Source organism: Mirounga angustirostris, unplaced genomic scaffold, assembly GCF_029215605.1.
Source record: "Mirounga angustirostris isolate CCGP_5_RB_7025 unplaced genomic scaffold, mMirAng1.0.hap1 SCAF_12, whole genome shotgun sequence".
Taxonomy (NCBI): domain Eukaryota; kingdom Metazoa; phylum Chordata; class Mammalia; order Carnivora; family Phocidae; genus Mirounga; species Mirounga angustirostris.
In genome coordinates this window covers 103180314-103196386 of record NW_026991720.1, presented here as the reverse complement: position 1 = coordinate 103196386, position 16073 = coordinate 103180314, and the positions used below count along the sequence as shown (strand labels likewise).

Here is a 16073-nt window from a genome sequence, read left to right as displayed (position 1 = left end):
ATTTCGAATGTGAAATCGGATGACGGAAATTTGGTGTTTTGGGACTAAGGTTCCTCACTTCCTTTTTGGGATAGCCTTCTGTTCTGGAGGCCGATGACCCGAAGGACATTGCCCGAGCCACGTCTCTGATACAGTCCTACATCCCGCAAGCTTTCCTCAAAGACAGCAGTGGCCGGGAGCTGGTCTACGGTGTTCCCCAGGGTGCGGACAGGACCTGCTTCAAAGGGCTCTTCCAGGCCCTGGAACAGAACCTTCACAGTCTGCACGTGACGGGCTTCGGGATTTCAGACACCACGCTGGAGGAGGTACGGACGGTGACTCAAGCACGCTTTCATTTATTGCTGCGGGTGTGGGCAAGGCAGTGGGGAGGGCACGTGACGGAGAACACGGGCCATTTTTACCACTTCCAGGTTCTGATCGGTGCCGAACACCGTGTCAGCCAATATGGAGTGTTGCACTCCCCGTGCCTCCCTAGCATGGGGAAATGCACATTTTTGGATTTGAGAACTTTGATGTCTTCAGGAGTCATTAGGTGTCCAAACACTTGTTAGTTGGGGGTTGGCTGGCTGTGTCTCCTCACCTGGAGGCGCCCTTGCCTTCCTCCGTGAACCTGCTTCTGCCCAGGTGCCCATGGCCCCACTTCGGCCGGAGGAGGAGGTGTGCAGAAGGTCAAGCTCACGAGCTCTGCTGGCTCTCTGGGAGTCCCCCACCGCCCCCCAGTTCCGCTTTCCTGTCCCTTGGGACTAAGCTGGGTGACACCCACCTCTCCGTGTGGTTTCTCGGCAGTGTGTGGCCAGTGGGAGGCAGGGCCAGGCATTTCCTCTGGGAGGAGGTGGCCACGGGTGTAACTGAACCAAAGGCAAACCTTGTCTGGGGGCCTCGAGGTTGGCCGAGCCCGAGTTGAGTTCTAAGTTTATGTTGTTATTATTACAGAAAGTGCTGTAGATTTAGAATAAAAATCCAGTGATGCTGGGGCACCTGGGTGGCTCAGTCAGTTGAGCGTCTGACTCTTGATTTCGGCTCAGGTCATGATCTCAGGGTTGTGAGATTGACCCCCGAGTCGGGCTCTGTGCTGGGCGTGGAGCCTGCTTATGACTCTCTCTCTCTCTCTGTCCCCCTCACCCGAACTCTTTCTGTCTCTCAAAACAAAACATAAAAATCCAGCGATGCAAACTAAAATTTAAAAATCTGGGAGGGATCTTGGACCCTGTCTCCTTTTGAGTCCAGAATAGTTACAGGGGCCGATAAGCTTTGTGATTAGTAGTTGGCACAGAGTATGAAACAATATTAGAAACGTTATATAACATGAGAATGAAAATACACAACTTCTAGAACGCCAGAGTCTGAACTTTGGGCTGTATGTGGAACGGATTCGGGGGCTGGAGTCACATCACTGGGTTAGCCTTGTGAGAGAACAAACAGCCGCGTGTGTGTGAATCAGCATCGTTCCAAGTAGACAGTGCCCATGGCAGCTTTTGTTTGGAATAAAATGGTCATGAAAGGTGGTAAAACGTAACAAGATTTACCATTTTTAAACTGTTTAAACCCAAACACTGTCCCTTGTTATTTTTCCTATATTAAGGGTGAGGCTCAGAGAGGCTGGTCTCTTTATCCCAAATCACACAGCTCATCAGCAACAATGCTGCCCTGGGATGGAGGTTGCTGCCAACGAGGCAGGGTCCCCAAACGTGCCCAAGGCTTTGCGGGTGGTGCTATCTGTGTCAGTCTGTTTGGCTCACTGGCACCCCGGGGCTCCCCGCACAATGCCCTGCACCAGTCAGTGCTTAATAAATACTTTCTGGGGGCGCCTGGGTGGCTCAGTCGTTAAGCGTCTGCCTTCGGCTCAGGTCATGATCCCAGGGTCCTGGGATCGAGCCCCGCGTCGGGCTCCCTGCTCGGTGGGAAGCCTGCTTCTCCCTCTCCCACTCCCCCTGCTTGTGTTCCCTCTCTCACTGTGTCTCTCTCTCAAAGAAATAAAATCTTTAAAAAAAAAAAATTTCTGAATGAAACTGTGAGCAGGATGCTTCCAAAGATATGTCCAGCTTCCGGGAAGAGAACATCGTAGTGGAAAAGGCATGCGCTCTGCCCCAGCCGGTTCTAATCCAAATCCGTCTCCCTTCCAATGCCCAGGGCCTTGGATAAATCACTCAATTTGTGAGAGCCTTGGGGTTTTGATCTTTGAAATGGGACCATTAGAGCAGTTTACTTGGTTATTCCAAGAATTGTCTATAATACATAATACACAATAATGCCTGCAATAAGCCAGTCAAATATGGTAAAGATTCTTCCTGCCCTCGGAAACCCAGTGTGAAATCGTCGTCATGGCTTTGGAGTGACGGTGAAGCTAAGTTGCATCTTCTGCAGGATTTTGGGCAGACACCAGGGCCCCCGTGGAAGAGCAGGAGACTGGGGAGTTTCCCAAGCCCCTGTCCCTCGATGGCGTGAGGCAGGGCATGTCTGGCGTTCCCCGTGGACACGCGTGCCAAGCGCCGGCAGCTCAGTAATCACTGGCTCAGATGGGGCTATGCCACAGCCCATGGTCACCGTCCTCTGAACCCTGGATGACAAGATGGCTACTATGCCAGCAAGCCAGCGACTGAGACAGTTGGGGACTTGGGAATCACTGTTTCCCTGCAGACAGAGGCACGCTGCCCTTGAGAGTTATGCTGCCAGTTCGGGTCACTCGAAAAGGAAAAAGGAAATAGTTTTTTTTTTTGGTCTTTTCTAATTGCTTTTATTTTCTTAGTAAAATAGGAAAGAAAGGCATCAGAAGATTTATCGAAAATAATTTCCTTTGCATTGTGAGGTGAGGGTGTTGCTGGGGAAGCCCAGACTTGCTGCATGGCAACATCCGTCTGTGTCTGTAATCGTTCCCGGGTCCGCACGTTGCTCGTATAGACTGAGCGTGTTCATGGCCCATGTGGTTTGCTACCCCAAGAAGAGGGTAGAGCTGCCTGAGGGAGTAGGGAGCACCTTTTGGACCAAACACACTTATCAATAAAATAACGAGCATTCGCCTTCAGCATTTGTACGCTTTCTCACTCACAGGTACACACATGTGGCAGGAAGAACGAGTGTCCACCTCATGGATGTGGCATCTTATCTGTGGCTAATAAAGTAGGAAAGTCGAGGAGTCCCTGCAGTAGTTGTCATTAGGTAGAGTGAAATTTTGTGGAGGGCTTGGCTTAACTAGTGTATGAATTTAAGCATCATAGTAAAAAATGGCGAGGGGTCTTTGTGTTCCGTGTGGATGCTTAGCGTTTAAATGCTTTGTTAACCGTTATGCAATCAATAATTCAGGGAAAAACGTATGCTTATGGAGGGGCTTATTAATAACTATGAGGTATATGAGATACCTACATATTCTTCTTAATATTTCTTTCCCTCCCTCCTTCCTCCTTCCCTTCTTCCCTCCTCCATCCACCCCTCCCTCCCTTCAGCCCTCCCTCTCCCTCACCCCTCCCTCTTCCTCTCACCCCTCCCTTTCTCCCCTTCTTCCCTCCTCTCACCCCTCTTCCCTTTTACCCTCACCCCTTCCTCTCTCTCCTCCCCTCCCTCTCTCCTCCCCTCCCTCCCTCCCCCTCCCCCCCCTCTTTCCTTTCTGTCAAATAATCAGGTCTGGTTGGATTTCCAACCACAGCCTTGGATTAAATCAAAGAAACTTCTGGGCCAGGAAAGGTGTCAGCCCTGCCTTCTACTCACTTTTGTATGCTTGTATTGCTCCTTTTATCTGTCAGAATCTTTTTTAAGCCACTCGTCTCTTTTATAGGCATTATTTTAGTAAAAGCTAGACAAATCAATGGAACATTGACTTAGAGGGGCCATAGAAAGCTGCCATTGCTGAACCTGAGGGGCCAGTGGGGCGGCCTCTGTCACTGTCGATGGCAAGCCTGGCTGATGCAGGACACCGGAAGCCATCCATGCCTTCAATACTAGGAATTCTTAACTTCTGACAGGGTTTAGTGGAAGCAGAAACTGAGGTCTTTGAAGTTGCTACACTCGGGGTGGTGATGACCACCCGATGGGGCGGCCCTCAGAGATTCTGGCTGAATCCAGGGGTCCTGGCGCCCAGACGCAGAGCCCCTGGGCTGGAATCCTGACTCCAGGCCATTGGCCGAGTGTGTCCCTGGAAGCCACCAAGAGCCACAAGGTGAGGCTGATGGAAGGGGCTCCTGGTGCAGCCTGAGGTGCCTCACTTTGATGGGGTGCCCATGAAATGTCCAGGAGCTGCCCCTGGAAGGGCCCCCGGGGCTGGGTGGTGCTGGGTGGTGTTCCTGAGTCCTGGGCTCCTGCCACCTTCCCGGATGGAGGACTCCCCTGGGGACTCCGTGCCTGTGGACAGCTCTGGGGCTGGGAGCTGGCTTTGAGTGGGGCCCCTCCTTCCCTCACCCCGACTCAGTGACAGCCTGTGCAGGACTCCCTGCCCTGGGGGCCCCCCTCCTCCCTGGAGAGAGGGGCCTGTTAGAGCAATATGCTGCGCTGCCATGCTCAGGATCTTAAGTCTGATTCAAAATGTCTCTGCATATGCCGCTGTTTAAGAGGAGTACCCAACTAATGACACTGATCTTAAGCCGTGTCGATTTTCCCATAACCGTTACTCTAATGGCTACCTGATTTCTGTTGTAAACAGCTTCCGGCATCAGGTCACTCCTGCTGAGTGCAGTGGGGGCTGCCGGGGTGGGGGGGGGAGCAGCCCGGGTGTGGGTGGGTTGAATCTGGCCACTATGGTCAGGGCGAAGCTGGACGAGTCACTTGGGCTGGAACGCCACTCTTCTCATGGATGACATAGAAATTTCTTCCCTAACTTTCTCACACAGTGTCTGTTTGGGTCCGATAGCTCGATAATTCTGAGAACAGATTACAAACAGCAAGAAATCACGCAAACGGGAGGACTTCTCAGTATCACTCAAACACTGCTATTTTAATCCAGAATATACATGCATTGGTGTATTCAGAAATTAAGCATTTCTGTATTTTAGTCCTTCTCTATTTTTAATGTTATGGCAATGTTTTATCGTGGCATAACTTCTGAAAATTCTTTTTTGTTGTTGTTGTTGTTAAGATTTTATTTATTTATTTTTGCCAGAGAGAGAGAGAGAGAGAGGGTGAGTGCATGACTGGAGGGGAGGGGCAGAGGGAGAAGCAGACTCCCGGCCAAGCAGGGAGCCTGATGCGGGACTGGGTCCCAGGACCCTGGGATCATGACCTGAACGGAAGGCAGCCGCTTAACCAACGGAGCCACCCAGGTGCCCCTGAAAATTCTTTTTTTTAAAGATTTTATTTTTAAGTATTCTCTACACCCAGCGTGGGGCTCGAACTCACAACCTCGAGATCAGGAGTTACAATCTCTACCTGTGGAACCGGTCAGGCGCCCCCTGAAAATTCTTCTGATGCTAATTCCTTAAATATCCCTATTTCTGATTTGTATTTACCTTCCTTCGCCAAAATATTCTTACTTATACCCATTGATGCATCTTTTGGAACTTTCTTAATCATCCTCCTCTTTGCCTCCTTATTTATTTATTTATTTATTTATTTATTTATTTATTTTTAAAGATTTATTTATTCATTTGAGAGAGCGAGAATGAGAGAGAGCACATGAGAGGGGGGAGGGTCAGAGGGAGAAGCAGGCTCCCCGCCGAGCAGGGAGCCCGATGCGGGACTCGATCCCGGGACTCCAGGATCATGACCTGAGCCAAAGGCAGTCGCTTAACCAACTGAGCCACCCAGGCGCCCCCTGCCCCCTTTTTTAAAAAAAATTCTTTATTCTTTATTGATGAAGTTGCATAGTCAAATCCACTCAGTAAATCTTAGCAAAGGCACGGGGTCGTGGGACCATCAGCACCAACAAGATATGGAGGGATTCTGTTCTCACCGCCTTCTTCAGGGAGTAATTCCTTCATTCAACTTGCTTTTCTGCAACCTCCTTGTTCTCTTTTCCCCAGACTCCGCCATCTCTCGTCCTTGGTGCTAATCACCCCAAAACAAGTCCAACAAGAAGCAAAGAGTCAGCTGCTCACTTACTTGGGAGATTTCATCTGTGCTTCTCCAATTTCTTGCAGTCCTTCCCACCTGCTACATTTAGTACATGCTTTGTGCATAATAGGTGCTAAACAGATATTGATTGCTTAGAGCTCACGTAGGTTTCTTTTCTCTTGTGCACGTGCAGATGCTCAAAAAGAAGTTATCCGTCTTAAGGGCCACCGTAGACAAAGATCTGAAATACAGATTTAACAAAGTATAATATTATAGTATATTTGGACTTCTTTGAGAAAGGTATCTTAAATTGGAAGAAGATTAAGCCATTTAAAAACTTTCTTTTGTTTGATGGAGTCCATAGAATATCTATCTCAGCCAATTTTGTCTTTTTACGCCGGGCAAGTATCGACTTTCTTGTTGTGTCTGTTATCGATCTGCAGTGAGCACGGCTGTGAGCACATCGCGTGGGCTCCCCCTTTGTTCCCCTGTGCGCTCCCCGATGACTCTGCAGCAGGTGCACAGGGCCTGCCGGGGACACCCCCACCTCTGCTGCGAGAGTGCAGGTTTCATTTTATTTTTATTTATTTTATTTATTTATTTTTGCAGGTTTCATTTTAAACCACAGTAAATTTCCTTGTGATTCAGGGTCCCCAAAGGGGCTCCCAAGCCAGTGAGGCTGAGATGTAAAAACCTGATCAGGGAGCACCATGTGTGTCCCAGGGCACGGAGCAGTGTTTCCTCGGTATGGTTGGGGGAGCAGAGAGAGCTGGAGCCCTCCCCACGTGGCCCCCGGCTGTGCACAGGAAGTACATTTGTAGCTAGCTCTCCGCTCCCCACAAGCTCTGAAGCCAAGACAGAATCTTTTGATGTCATGTAAATGGAGTGAATTTTAGAGTTTTAGTGGTATATATATATTTTTCATAGACTACTTTTTAGAGCAGTTTTAGGTTCACAGCAATATGGAGCAGAAGGTACAAAGATTTCCCATGTATCTCCTGCCCACTCCCCACAAAGCCTCCCCAATTATAAACATTGCAGTACATTTTTAATAATTGTGACGTTTTTAGTAATCTAGAAAGGAGAGACGGGCCGTTTCCTCCCATCCAGTCTGGTATGTTCTGTTTGGTGGGCTCCCTTTGTGCCTCCATCAGGAAGGTTCTGGATGTCAGTCCCTTGGGTGCATGAGCTCAGATGCGTGCATCCTACGGAAGGGGACGGTGATTTCTTTTTTTTTTTTAATTTTTATTGTTACGTTAATCACCATACATTACATCATTAGTTTTAGATGTAGTGTTCCATGATTCATTGTTTGCGTATAACACCCAGTGCTCCATGCAGAATATGCCCTCTTTAATACCCATCGCCAGGCTAACCCATCCTCCCACCCCCTCCCCTCTAGAACCCTCAGTTTGTTTTTCAGAGTCTATCGTCTCTCATGGTTCGTCTCCCCCTCCGATTTCCCCCCTTCATTCTTCCCCTCCCGCTACCTGCTTCTTCTTCTTCTTTTTTTTTTCTTAACATATATTGCATTATTTGTTTCAGAGGTACAGATCTGAGATTCAACAGTCTTGCACAATTCACAGCGCTTACCAGAGCACATACCCTCCCCAGTGTCTATCACCCAGTCACCCCATCCCTCCCACCCCACCCCCCACTCCAGCAACCCTGTTTGTTTCCTGAGATTAAGAATTCCTCATATCAGTGAGGTCATATGATACATATCTTTCTCTGTTTGACTTATTTCGCTCAGCATAACACCCTCCAGTTCCATCCACGTCGTTGCAAATGGCAAGATCTCATTCATTTTGATGGCTGCATAATATTCCATTGTATAGATATACCACCTCTTCTTTATCCATTCATCTGTCGATGGACATCTTGGCTCTTTCCACAGTTTGGCTATTGTGGACATTGCTGCTATAAACATCAGGGTGCACGTACCCCTTCAGATCCCTACATTTGTATCTTTGGGGTAAATACCCAGTAGTGCAATTGCTGGATCGTATGGTAGCTCGATTTTCAACTTTTTGAGGAACCTCCATACTGTTTTCCAGAGTGGCTGCACCAGCTTGCATTCCCACCAACAATGTAGGAGGGTTCCCCTTTCTCTGCATCCCCGCCAACACCTGTCATTTCCTGACTTGTTAATTTTAGCCTTTCTGACTGGTGTGGGGTGGTATCTCATTGAGGTTGTTTTTTTTTTAAATATTTTATTTATTTATTTGAGAGAGACAGAGATAGTGAGAGAGAGCTCGAGCAGGAAGGAGGGGGAGAAGCAGGCTTCCCGCGGAGCAGGGAGCCCGATGCGGGGCTCGATCCCAGGACCCTGGGATCATGCCCTGAGCCGAAGGCAGAGGCTTAACCATCTGAGCCACCCAGGCACCCCTCATTGAGGTTTTGATTTGGATATCCCTGATGCTGAGCGATGTTGAGCACTTTTTCATGTGTCTGTTGGCCATTTGGATGTCTTCTTTGGAAAAATGTCTGTTCATGTCTTCTGCCCATTTCTTGATTGGATTCTTTGTTCTTTGGGTGTTGAGTTTGATGAGTTCTTTATAGATTTTGGATACTAGCCCTTTATCTGATATGTCATTTGCAAATATCTTCTCCCATTCTGTCGGTTGTCTTTTGGTTTTGTGGACTGTTTCTTTTGCTTTGCAAAAGCTTTTTATCTTGATGAAGTCCCAATAGTTCATTTTTGCCCTTGCTTCCCTTGCCTTTGGCGATGTTTCTAGGAAGAAGTTGCTTCGGCTGAGGTCAAAGAGGTTGCTGCCTGTGTTCTCCTCTAGGATTTTTATGGACTCCTGTCTCACATTGAGGTCTTTCAACCATTTGGAGTCTATTTTTGTGTGTGGTGTAAGGAAATGGTCCAGTTTCATTCTTCTGCATGTGGCTGTCCAATTTTCCCAACACCATTTGTTGAAGAGACTGTCTTTGTTCCATTGGACATCCTTTCCTGCTTTGTCAAAGATGAGTTGACCATAGAGTTGAGGGTCCATTTCTGGGCTCTCTATTCTGTTTCATTGATCTATGTGTCTGTTTTTGTGCCAGTACCATGCTGTCTTGATGATGACAGCTTTGTAATAGAGCTGGAAGTCCGGAATTGTGATGCCGCCGGCTTTGGTTTTCTTTTTCAACATTCCTCTGGCTATTCGGGGTCTTTTCTGGTTCCATACAAATTTTAGGATTATTTGTTCCATTTCTTTGAAAAAAGTGGATGGTATTTTGATGGGGATTGCATTGAATGTGTAGATTGCTCTAGGTAGCATTGACATCTTCACAATATTTGTTCTTCCAATCCATGAGCATGGCACATTTTTCCATTTCTTTGTGTCTTCCTCAATTTCTTTCATGAGTATTTTATAGTTTTCTGAGTACAGATCCTTTGTCTCTTTGGTTAGATTTATTCCTAGGTATCTTATGGTTTTGGGTGCAATTGTAAATGGGATCGACTCCTTAATTTCTCTTTCTTCTGTCTTGTTGTTGGTGTATAGGAATGCCACTGACTTCTGTGCATTGATTTTATATCCTGCCACTTTACTGAATTCCTGTATGAGATCTAGCAGTTTTGGGGTGGAATCTTTGGGGTTTTCCACATAAAGTATCATATCATCTGCAAAGAGGGAGAGTTTGACTTCTTCTTTGCCGATTTGGATGCCTTTGATTTCTTTTTGTTGTCTGATTGCTGTGGCTAGGACTTCCAATACTATGTTGAATAGCAGTGGTGATAGTGGACATCCCTGCCGCGTTCCTGACCTTAGGGGGAAAGCTCTCAGTTTTTCCCCATTGAGAATGATATTCGCTGTAGGTTTTTCATAGATGGCTTTTATGATATTGAGGTATGTACCCTCTATGCCTATACTCTGAAGAGTTTTGATCAAGAAAGGATGCTGTACTTTGTCAAATGCTTTTTCTGCATCTATTGAGAGGATCATACGATTCTTGTTCTTTCTTTTGTTAATGTATTATATCACGTTGATTGATTTGTGGATGTTGAACCAACGGGGACGGCGATTTCTAAGAACAAGGATTCCTGTACAGTCTTCGCCTTCAAGTTCCAATTGTGCCTCTCACGTCCTGAAGAGCAGAAGCATCCAGTCCAGGGTCACGAGTGAGGCACGTTGCGTGTCTCCTTACTCTCCGTCACTCTTCAAGAATGCCTATTTCTGGGACGTTGGTGACCTCAGTGTTTCTGCAGATTCCAGAACAGCCCTTTTGCACAGTGAGCCCAGTGCGAGAGGCGGGCGGGTCTGTTCTGTGCAGCGGCGAGAACAGGGCTCATCCAGGTCGACGGCATCTGCCAGGCGTTTCCACTCTGAAGCTAATTTTCCTTTTCTCTTCATTTTTAATTATTTTTCAAGGACGCGCCTTGAGATTCTTTCAGTTCCCATTCCTCATCGCGCTGGTTTGGGTCCCCTCCCTTGGCCCTGGCCTGAGTTCAATATGACCCTGACATTTGCCAGTTGTTGGGTCCTCCCATTCTGTGACTCCTTCTGCATTTCTTCATTGCCATTACACAGAAACGGAGCACGTTCTCTTCACCCCATTTATTTGTTTGTATCAGTGAGGAGTCGTGGCTTCTTACCGTATGCAGGGAGCCACAATTTACTTGGATGCTGGAATCCTACCAGATTTAGCCAGGGGAGCCCCTCCAAGCTGCCTTTTGCATCTTTAACATGTTCCCATTACGTCTGAGTGTCTTCTTCCTCTCTGACAGAATGAGGTGCTCTGGGCACACGGGGCGCATTCCCATGCCTGCGAGGGGGCCCGGCTGTCAGGTGCATGCCTGACCTTGGGCACCGCTGCTCCCTGCTCCCGTCCTGGCTACAGCTGGGGAGTCTCTGTTCAATGCTCTTTATCTCCACACATTGAAGGCCAGGAGCTCACCTCCAGCGGCACCTCCAAGGCCAAGCCAGTTACACTGGGTTCATCTAGCATCCCCTCTTTGTATGTGTCCCTCCCTCTCTGACTGGGACACACTCGACTTCCATTTCTCAGTGTCTCACCTTGTGGTTAATCTCCTGAGCCTCTAGAGCACCACCACTCAAATGTCCCCTTTCAGAACCCGGTCCCCTCCAGGGGCCATTGGTCCCTGTTTCAGAGCTGAACTGGTGGCATGTGGTCCAGTCCTGGACCGAATAATGGCCCCGAGCCTGTCTGTGTCCCGATCCCCAGACCAGTGGTCATGAGCGGCACAGATCCTGTGACCGGAAGGTTATGCTGGGTGGGGTGGTGTAGTCAGAAGCGTGCCTGTCAGAAGGACATAGGAAGGTCAGACGGGCAGAAGGTGATGTCTTTGCGGAGGCAGGGATTGGGGTGATGAGCTTTGAACACAAGGCGCGGGCCCATGAGCACTTGCACTAGAGCCTGTAGGCAGCCACCAGAACCTGCAAAAGGCAAGGAGCGCATTCCCCGTCGGGGCGCAGAGAAGGAACCAGTCCAGGAGGACCACTGTAGACTTCCGACTTCCAGAGTTATCATTTGATACATGGCTCTGCTTGAAGTCCCCGTATTTGTGGTCATTTGTTACAACAGCCATCAGGAATGGATACAAGCTCCTAGGAACAGACAAACTCCTGCTGCGTGCACCGTGAGGCCTGTCAAGGGACAGATCTGCCCGGACTCCTGCATCCGAGAGGACCGGCCAGTGACCCTCACGGTACTTAGCCCCGAAGCTCTCCATGTGGTTTTATCTTCTTAAAAAACGTTCTTCTGGGGAACTGATTAAACACACAACAGAGGTCAGCCTGTGGCTGAAGTTTGGAAATTCTTCCTGCGCCCACGTCCTCCATTGGTGGGACGATGCTGTCCTTGTCCTGCAGAGTTGGCTGGCTTCACGGAGGCCACCAGCGCCTTCGCAGAAGGCACCTCGCGCTGCCCATCTCCAGGACGCAGTCCATCAAACTGACACTTTAAGTGCAGGTCGAGTCTGGGGGCTGAGACGATGTGCCGATGGGGTGGGCATCGGCCCGCAGTCTGAGGGATTGATGGCACAATCAGCGCGGAGCTGACCCCGGGGCCGCCGTCAATGCTCACACCCCACAGCGCTTCTAAATTACGACAGCATCAGCCCCCAGACGAAGAATCCCAAACTTGAATGTACTGCTCCTTGAGAACAAAGGGCAGAAATGCCACAGTCTGTGCGCTCCAACCCATCCTTCTGTTACATCATAAATCGTTTCCACACCGGTCAGTGTCCTTGAGATGTCATTTCCTTCTCCCCCCAGTTTTATTGACATGCAATATGGTATTCGGTGAGGGCGTAGCACGTAATGATTTGATGTGTGCGTGTGTTGTTGATGACTGTTGGAAAGTTCAGCTGACGTGCATCATCTCACATAGTCATCTCTCCTGTGGAAAGAACTTCTATAATCTACTCTCTCAGCAACGTTCAGCTCTAGAGCCCAGTGTTGCTAACCAGAGTCGACACGCATCACCTTCCTGGGACTTACTTATCTTATAACTGGAAGTTTGTGTCTTTTGACCCCCAGTACCCATGTCGGCCCCCTGCTGTCCCCTGGCAACCATGGATCTGTTCGATTTCTTTCTTTCTTTCCTTTTTTTTTTTTTTAATGTTCCATGTATAGGTGAGATCATAGGGTATTATTTTTCTTTCTCCCTCTGGCGTGTCTCACTTAACACAGTGCTCCCCAAGGTTTATCCACATTGTTGCAAATGGCAGGATTTCCTTCCTTTTTTATGGTTGCATAATATTCCTGTGTGTGCGTGCATGCGTGTGTGTGTGTGTGTATGAATATTATGCAACTGTGTGTGTGTATATATATACACACCACCTCTTCTCTATGCGTTCATCTGTGGATAGACAATTGGCACTTGGGCTGTTTCCATGTCTTGGCTACTGTTCGAAATTCTCCAGTGAACACGGGCAGCAGATGTCTCTTCAATATATATATGTGTTTTCATTTCCTTTGAATACATACCCAGACGTGGAATTGCTGGGTCCTACAGTAGCTCTATTTTTAATTTTTTGAGGACCTCCATGCTGTTTTCCCGAGTGCCTGCACTGGTTGGCATTCCCACCAACAGTGCACGAGGGGTCCCCCTTCCCCACATCCTCGCTGACACCTGTTATTTCTTGTCATTTGGATGATAGCCATTCTGACAGGGGTGAGGTGGTGCCTCATTGTGGTTTTGGTTTGCATTTCCCTGATGATGAGTGATGTTGAGCATCTTTTCATGTGTCTGTTGGTCGTCTGGATGTCTTCTCCAGAGAGATGTCTATTCAGATCCCCTGCTCATTTTTTTAAAAGATTTATTTATTTGAGAGAGAGAGAGAGTGAGCACGTTACAGTGGGGGGAGGGGCAGAGGGAGAAGCAGAAGCAGACTCCCCGCTGAGCATGGAGTTGGATGCGGGGTTTGATCCCACGACTCTGAGCTCATGACCTGAGCCAAAATCAATAGTCACACACTTAAGTGACTGAGCCCCCCAGGTGCCCTTGCCCATTTTTAAATTGGATTGTTTATATTTTTGCTGTTGAGTGCAATGTCATCATCTGTTTAGTTCTTATTCATTTCACGTGATGAATTCACCTCAAAGTTTCTAAGAGCAGTGTGACCCATCCTCATTTGATTTCTGTTGACTTGGGAAACCTGAGCTAATTCCGGTGAACTCACAACATTAGATAAGACTGAAAACGATTTCCTGGTACTTTCATATAGAAGAGGCTGGTGTGGGTCTGTCTGGTGTGAGTGCAATGGCCTGTGGCCTCTCCTTGTTACAGGTGTAGAGAAAACACTGTGAGAGGTGTGCATCCCACACCTGCCTTCCAAAAATGCGCAGAAGCCACGTTCTCCCTAAGCTGTGGGAGGTGTAGCTGGATCTGAGAGGCTTAGTCTGTGCTCAGACACCTTCCCACGTGGCTGCCCACAGTTTGTGTTCTGTCTTTTGAAGATTTATTTATTTATTAGTGAGAGAGCAAGAGCGAGCCGTGGGAGGGGCAGAGGGAGCGAGACAGAGAGAATCTTAAGCAGACTCCATGCTGATCATGGAGCCCAGCCTGGGGCTCGATCCCATGGCCCTGAGATCGTGACCTGAGCAGAGATCAAGTTGGATGCTCTACCGACTGAGCCACTCTGACGCCCCCAAATAAAAATCTTTATAAATGCACTCGCTGAGGGGCGCCTGGGGGGCTCAGTCGGTTAAGCGTCTGCCTTCGGCTCGGGTCATGGTCCCGGGGTCCTGGGATTGAGCCCCGCGTCGGGCTCCCTGCTCAGCGGGGAGCCTGCTTCTCCCTCTGCCCTTCCCCCTGCTTGTGCTCTCTCACTTGTGTGCTAGCTCTCTCAAAATAAATAAAAAAAATACATATTTTTTAATTAAGGGCGCCTGGGTAGCTCAGTCGTTAAGCGTCTGCCTTCGGCTCGGGTCATGGTCCCGGGGTCCTGGGATCGAGCCCCGCGTCGGGCTCCCTACTCCGCGGGAAGCCTGCCTCTCCCTCTCCCTCTGCCTGCAGCTCCCCCTGCTTGTGCTCTCCCTCTGTCAAATAAATAAATAAAACCTTAAAAAAAAAATGCACTTGCTGAATGCTTCTCACGCTAGGCTTTGGTGCCCTCCTCATAAGTGGGAGTAACGACAGTGGTGTCACTGGGTTGTGCTGAGAATTAATTGAAACAACGCATCACGGCACGCCCCTCTGTACTTCTCCTCCCGCTTGGCTCCTCTCAGGACCAGACGTTGGGAGCATCCCTTGGGCAAGCACTGTTCTTTCTACTCTGTATAAATGTGCTCCCTGCTTGCACAGCTCTGTTGTGCATCTTATTATTGCCATTTATCATAAGGGGAAACTAAGTCAGAGAGGCAAAATCGTTTCCCAAGGGGACACCCTGGCACTGGGCTGTTATTAATTATTAATTATTAATTATTATTATTATTATTATTGGTGGTGGTGATATTCAGAGTCGTGTTGAGGTTTGCCTCTTTTCCTGGGGGTCTTACTGGGAATCAGCAAGGGGTTGTAATCTTATGAATACAAGTAAGTACACCAGGTCTAATGAAACCTCCTGGCCCTTGGCCAGGGCAGGACTCGGGATCTCTGTCAGCAAGATTCTGTCCCAAACTCACAAATCGCACGCAGAGAGAGTATGTGTCTCTCCCCTCCTGCAGCCTTGCTCGCTTGCTTCACCTCTCTGCTGCCCTCTCCCTGTCTTCCCTGCAGGCTGGAGGCTCGTCCAGACACCCAGAGACAGTCGATACCTTTGTACTTATTTCCTCAAATAAGCAATCAGAGCAATCAGAGGGAGTGCTGTTTACAGAAACCACAGGGCAGGGTCCCTGCTAAGCACCACAAGCGGTCATCTGCTGAACTTCAGCCACTTGTGGTCACCGTTCCTGCTCCAGATACCGTGCAGCCGACACTCTGGGCGCTGGGTCCCCGAGCCTGCGTGTGCAGAGCTGGCCCGCCCTGCCGCGGGGAGCCTCGCGCTCAAGCCCGGTGCCCCAGCCTTTCCCACGGTGGTGGCTGCTGCCCGGTTTTCATGCACGAACCACCTGCCTCTCGCATGCACCTGTCGAGGTTATGCTAGGGACGCCCTCTCACGCCTCCAAGGACCCCGCCGAACCTCCAGGGGCGGCTCTAGGGCTTGGATAGCTGTCTTGGCTCAGATGGCTTCTCACCGCTCTCTCACTGATTTGGGGTGCAGTCCTTGGATCTGAACACACTGAAGCTGGACTTGTGTTTCCAGCACCAACTAAGTAGGGACCTCAAGCTGTTACTTAAACCAACTGCTCTGGGCGATGTGGCACGCCCCTGGAAAAGACACGTCCGGTGGGGGTTCTTACGCATGGCATCCCACCCATGACGAATAGGCTGTGTCACCCACCTTCTAAGATGCTGGTGCAGCCAACCCCAAACTTGAGTTGCACTGGACACACATTCTTGGCACCTGCTTTGCTCTGTCTGCCTGCCTGCCTTTGGGTTGGACCGGCCTCTGCCCGTAAGTGCCCTGGAGTCCATGGTCAGCTGTCCCTCCTCTATCCTGTGAGCAGCCTTACGACCAGCTTGCCCCGAGTGGGGTGGCCTGAGGGCCAGGCCAGCACAATGAAAAGCTAATGACATACGACGCTGTGTATTTGCGT

The 16073-nt window shown here is 49.1% G+C and overlaps 1 protein-coding gene across 1 annotated transcript in view; it reads left to right on the top strand.

Annotated features, from left to right (window-relative positions):
- The window catches only part of ABCA13 (ATP binding cassette subfamily A member 13), a 379838-nt gene that overhangs the window by 185116 nt on the left and 178649 nt on the right, over positions 1 to 16073 (top strand). Inside the window, exon 41 of the mRNA XM_064575492.1 lies at positions 75 to 305. Within this exon, the coding sequence (XP_064431562.1) occupies positions 75 to 305 (231 nt within the window). The remainder of the gene's footprint in view (positions 1 to 74; positions 306 to 16073) is intronic.